This window comes from Delphinapterus leucas, chromosome 1, assembly GCF_059928025.1.
Source record: "Delphinapterus leucas isolate spDelLeu-1000000601 "Yukka" chromosome 1, BTC_Dleu_Yukka2, whole genome shotgun sequence".
NCBI lineage: Eukaryota > Metazoa > Chordata > Mammalia > Artiodactyla > Monodontidae > Delphinapterus > Delphinapterus leucas.
In genome coordinates this window covers 152,919,194-152,924,825 of record NC_143129.1, presented here as the reverse complement: position 1 = coordinate 152,924,825, position 5,632 = coordinate 152,919,194, and the positions used below count along the sequence as shown (strand labels likewise).

General features: G+C 55.6%; 1 protein-coding gene across 1 annotated transcript in view; it reads right to left on the bottom strand.

Moving 5' to 3' along the window:
* CCDC17 (coiled-coil domain containing 17) overlaps positions 1-5,586 on the bottom strand; it is a 31,184-nt gene extending 25,598 nt beyond the window's left edge. The window contains 13 exon segments of the mRNA XM_022575582.2: positions 2-82; positions 384-494; positions 562-772; positions 943-1,146; positions 1,305-1,402; positions 1,506-1,654; positions 1,895-2,011; positions 2,259-2,377; positions 2,467-2,550; positions 2,770-2,932; positions 3,021-3,243; positions 3,345-3,449; positions 3,513-5,586. Coding sequence (XP_022431290.1) covers positions 2-82; positions 384-494; positions 562-772; positions 943-1,146; positions 1,305-1,402; positions 1,506-1,654; positions 1,895-2,011; positions 2,259-2,377; positions 2,467-2,550; positions 2,770-2,932; positions 3,021-3,243; positions 3,345-3,449; positions 3,513-3,677 — 1,830 coding nt within the window. The 5' untranslated portion in view covers positions 3,678-5,586.
* Between the last annotated feature and the right edge of the window lie 46 nt (positions 5,587-5,632).

The window sequence follows — 5,632 nt, the reverse complement described above, 5'->3', positions numbered from 1 at the left end:
GAGGGTCTTCAGGAGGAGGGGGGTCAACAAAGCCAGCTGTTGGGGCCAGGGAGCTGGCCTCCAGTGAACATGAGTTGGGCACCTGTGGAACAAGGAGAAGGTCGATCTTTAGCAAAAGGTTTATGTAGAGATTAACAGCACAGGTTCTGGCGTCAGACCACCTTAGAGTCAACTGCTTACTGTGAACCAAGTTAACCTTATGCTCTGATTTTCTTACTTGCTTACACAGTAGTACATACCTAATAGGATATGTGAGGGTCACATGAGTTAATTCACAGAAAACATTTAGTAGTGGGTTGGCACATACATAGTGGTCAACAAATGCTGGTTATTAACCACATCAGCCACACCTGTGGGGTCCCCAGCTATAGTTGGGCCCTCACCAGAGGTGGGTACTGGTACTCGTGGGCACTTGCTGGATTGATCTCTGCCAGTGTCTGGGTATCTGCATCTCTTGCATTCACCAGCCGCAGAAAGAGCTCGGCCTGACCTACCTGGGAAGAGGTGAAATGGTACTGCATCTGTACCGTGGAGGACCCAGTCCCCATCCTCCACACTCACCTGGGGAATCCCATTCAGCTGCCCAAGGCTAAGGCTGGGGTCCAGAGGAAGGGTCCGAAGTGGGAGACGCCAACGACCACTTAGCACCCTCTGATCCCGGTCAAATAGCACCAGCGAGGCCCAGGCTTTTGGCAGTGGTGCTTTAGCCCATGCCAGCCCCTGCCAGGCTTGCAGCTCACAGATCAAGGATACTGATGGTGAAGGTGGTAGTCTAGAGCAACCAAAAACAGGTGTCAGGAGTCAGAAGTGGCTCTGCTCCCTTCCTAGGACTTGGCCCTCAGGGCCAGTGGCCCTGTATACAGATGAGAAAATGTAGCAGAATGAGGGACAAGCCTCAATTGCGGCAAAAAGCACCAACATCATAAATCTCCACCTACTGACCTGGGTATAGGCTGCCTGCTGGCAAGGATGGCACAGTTGCCCATGGGCCCAGGAGCTGGAGGTGGGGGCAAGCAAAGGGCTGGGGGCAACGCTGTGGTCCCTCCTGTATCCTGTCCATCTCGGGCCAAGCCAGTCAATAGTTGCACCCAAATCCAAGAAGCCTCAAGGCCCCGCAGGAAGTCATAGAAAATGACAAGGCCAGCCCTAGGAAACACAGGCCTCAAACGCACACACACCCAAGTCCTCCTCTCACCCTCCCAACCTCCAGCCAGTCCCCCCACCCTAGCTGGCCCTAGTGGGTCTCCTTGACCAGCAGTGGTGACCAAGTCACAGAGGATGTCAAAGGAGGGAGCAGGCCTCACCCAGGGTCGTAGGGTGCAGGGCCCAGAACGTCAGTTGTGGGCAGGAGGAAGTGTGGATCCAGGCCCAGGTTCCTGGTCATGGTTCCAGGAAACTGCGACTGCAGGGGAAGAGTCAATTCCTCCAGAAAGCCTCCTAGGTGTTCTATGCTCCCCCAACTGCACAAAGCAGAAGTGCCCCTGTCCCAACCCCTGGGTCCTCACAGCCTTTTCGGCGCCACCCAAGAATAGGACGCCTGTGGAGTGTGGAAGCAGCGGCAGCGGGGGAGCCACTGGAGGCGGGAGGCTTGGGGGATTCTCCCTTCTTCTCAGGCGTGCGCTGGGATTGGCCACAAGTCTCGGCTCCCTGTGCCCTAGGTGCAGGGGAAGAGTAGGGCGCCCTTGAGCAGGACGCAGCAAGTAACTGGGCTGAGGTACTCCTCCCCCAAGAGCCAAACCCCTATGGACACCTGGAGATTGGCATGGACACAGACTGATTGGGCTCAGACACAGGTCTTATTCCCCGTGCATGGTGCTTCTAACCCCTTCCTCTGAGCCTGGCCTGCTGGGGAGGGCTAGGCGGGGGGGGGGGGGGGAACTGGGTGCTCACTGACCCCAGGGCACCTGGCCTGCACCCCTCTGCATCTGCAAAGCCAGGATTTCTGCCTCCAGGTGCCGATTTTCAGCCTCCACTGCTAGAAGCTCCTTGAATGCAGCACCTGCCTGTCTTCCTGCGATTGAACAAGTCTGACCTGTCATCTCTGACAGCTGGTGACCAGCTGCTCTGAGCAGCTCTCCAGCCTTAGGATTCTCTGGACAAGGCTGGACTTGTCAGCTAACATTGCAGGCACCCCCGCAAAGACAGGTGTTCTACCTTGGGTTTTTGCTCAAGTGGTTCCCAAGCCAAAGACGTCCTCCCTCATCGCCCTTTTCTCTCCCCAGGGCTAAGGCCCTCCTGGCTGGCCCCCTCATGTTCACCCCTGCGGGTCCGCGACCGCCGAAGCTCCAGAGCTGACGCCTCCACTTGTAACTGCCATATCCAGCCCAGAACGCCGGTGTCCCGGCCCCCGCCTCGAATGTAGGCCTCACGCAGGGCCCTAGGGAGTAGGGGACAAGAAGGCAGAAGCGTTTTTTCCAGGACCGATCAGCGCTTTGCCCCGTGCCCGCCTCGGGGCCCGGATCTTACCCGATCTCCGCAGCCAGAGTCCCTGGGTTTGCCTGTAGCACCGGACCACAGAGTTCTGCCTCTCGTAAGGCGTTCAGCCGGGTCCTGGGGTGGAGGACGGCCGGCGCGGGGGCGGAATCAAGGACCCAGACCCCGGGCCTCCGGCAGCGCCGCCCCTTCCCGACCTCACTCGCGCGGCCTTCCAGCCGAGTCCGGGCGCATACCTCGCACGTCCAGCCGGGCGAGGCCCCGCCCCCCGCTCCGGCCCCGTCCCCCCGCCAGCCGGTGACTCGGAGCTCCCGGGATCCGGCTCCTCAGCCTCACCCGGGGTTGGCCTGTAGCTGCTGAACGTGCGCCCCTAACTCCTCTAGAGCACCCCGCGTTCGCCCGGCCTCTGCCCGGAGTTCTCGAAGCTCCCGCTCCAGGCTGAATATGCGTGATTTCCCGTCCCGGGTCCAAGCCAAACCTTGGAGGTGCCAGCTCAGTTCTGAGGGGGTAAGAGATCAAATCAGAACGGGTCGGGCGACCTCAAGCCAAGGGGGAGGGTGGGCCCTAGTCCCCCTCTTTTCCCTTACCCTCGCCGCGTCGCTCCAGGGCACAGCTCTGTGCCTTGGTCTCTGCCAAGCGCCTTGCGTGAGTCCGGTGCAGCGCCCGTAGCCGCTCGCCGGGGCTCCCAGCAGTCTCGTAGTTGGGACCCTGAGTCGGTGCCTCTGACCGCCTCCAGGGCCCCTGTGACCCTCTGGGTACCTCTGTTATGCTGGGTCGCATTTCCTGCAGATACAGCCGCAGCCGCTGCACCTGGAGGTAACAGTAACCCACAATCTCCATGTTGGGGTAATCTGACCCACGCGTGATCTATAGGTTTGGTGGGGAGGCTCAGTGGGGAAATCCAGGTGTACCTCATCTGTTAGCCTCTTCAGAGCCGATTTGCTGGCCTCCTGGTCTGGGAGGCCCTGGTGTTCTTGTGGCACAACCTGGGTACAGGGTGTGGGGTGAGGAATCCTCTGAGAGTTACAGTCACTTCAGTACCGTCTCATGGCCATGGAGGAGGCCCTTACCCTGGGTACCCGTGGTTCAGTGGCTATTGGGGGCTGTTCTCCAACTGTCAGCTCCCGGGGCTGACGGCCAATGCAGAAGCGCTGAGTGTGGGTGGCCAGCAGGGCCCAGGAATGGAAAACCATGTCACAGGACCCACAGGGCAGGAGCCCTGGCTCCCCGGAGTGGGAGTCCATGGGATGGGACTCCTTCCCTGATAGCAGCCAAGACCTGCAGAAGACAGAACAGAGGGGCAGGGGAAAGGGAAAGGAGGATGAAATAGCCAAAGGCAGAGAGGAAAGGCCAGGTTTACCGGTTCAAGTTTATGTTTGGAGAGGAGCTAAAGTTCCCTGGGCAACAACCTCAGGTCTGGGCAGGTCTGGAGAGTGAGCGGGCAGGCTTGGTCACCTTAGGGAGGAGCCCCTGGCTTGAAAAAGATGTCATACAATCTGTTCCACCTCATTGCATGAGTATGGGCAAGTCTCTAACACCACACCTTGGTTTTCTTGCCTATATTAATAAAGGGGAGCAAAGACTGCCTCCTAAACTAGCTGAGCCCATATCACATACTCCGTCTTGGTTATTTAATAGCCTCTGGCAAGGAAGTGTCACCTTGTTCGTTCTAGTTTTGCCCAAGTGGATGCAACCCAAGTTAGTGTCATTCTCCATTCCAAGGAATATCTGAGAGAGGAGGCATTCTGCCTGGAAACCATGTCTTTCCTGTAGACTAAAAGCTTCTCCTTGGGCTTCCCTGGTGGCGCAGTGGTTGGAGTCCGCCTGCCGATGCAGGGGACATGGGTTCGTGCCCTGGTCCGGGAAGATCCCACATGCCGCGGAGCAGCTGGGCCCGTAAGCCATGGCCGCTAAGCCTGCGCGTCCGGAGCCTGTGCTCCGCAACGGCAGAGGCCACAACAGTGAGAGGCCCGCGTTCTGCAAAAAAAAGCTTTTCCTTGCACGGTGCCTCTTTGGAAGTAACATCTTTTGCATAACCAAGTCACACCAAGGCCCCCTAACTCCTAGTTCCTGCCCCTAGGCGCCGCCCTGCCGCCCCCACAAGATAATCAACACAGCTGAAGGAATGAAAGTTCTGGGAGAACACAATGAATCAGAAGAGGGAATCAAATACAGAAAGGTAACTCTTCACTCAGGACTAGCCAGGGGCCACACAGGCCCCGTTCCTGCTGACCAGATTTCCCTGCCACCCCCACCCAAATATATGAATCCACAGAGGCAGGAGCTCTGACCTAGCCCCATGTTTCTAAACAAGGCAGGCAGTGGTGCCCCCGCTCCCAGGTATGTAAGGCCAAGCTATGACTAGCAGCAGGTTACAAAGTGTTTCAAAGTATGTAATCTCAATTGTCCAGCTCAATTCCAAGTGGAAAAGAGGTACATTTTTAGAAATTTGTTCTGAGAAAGCTACTAAGTGGCAAAGCCGAAGACCAAACATACAGGATATCTCTATGTCAACCTACTTCTCATTTCCAATTTATAGCTCATTTTATAGTATTTCATTGATCCTACGATGCACACTTTTTCATATTTTAACACTGAAATCAGGATTCACAATTAATGGAGTGTCATAACTGGCAAGTTTTCTTATTAGTACATAAAATGTCTTAAAATAGATATACTCAATGAAATATGATATAGTTCTTTCTGTTCTATCTCAATCACCATTTCCACAGTTCACATGTGCACTGCTTATACTACTAGCAGGAGAAGCCCCTACTAGCAGGAGAGACTACAGTACGTTATGGCACATAAGGTCTCTGCCTTCCTAGCCTTTAGAATCTAGCAATTATGCTGGTTACTCTACCTCTAGTCTCTACCCCTTCTGGAGCCTACACTACAAGTTAGTTTTACCCTTCTAACAAGTGGTCAGGCCTGTTATTCCTCTGCTTGTCTCCCATTAGAGCATGATCTCGGGCCTGTATATCCACTAGGGACCATGTGCTGTAGCGCTGGGTGAAGAGTGCCAGTTTCGGTATCTGTTGTTTAGTTTAACTTCTAATTGTCCATCAGATCTTGGCCTAAGGTTCCATTTTTTATGTAACCCTACTGAGCTGGGTGCTCCTTGCATTCCCAGGGCCTTGCACAATGCCCGGGACACCCTATGTTCTTATTTAGCAGAAAAATTGAGGCACAGACTTCC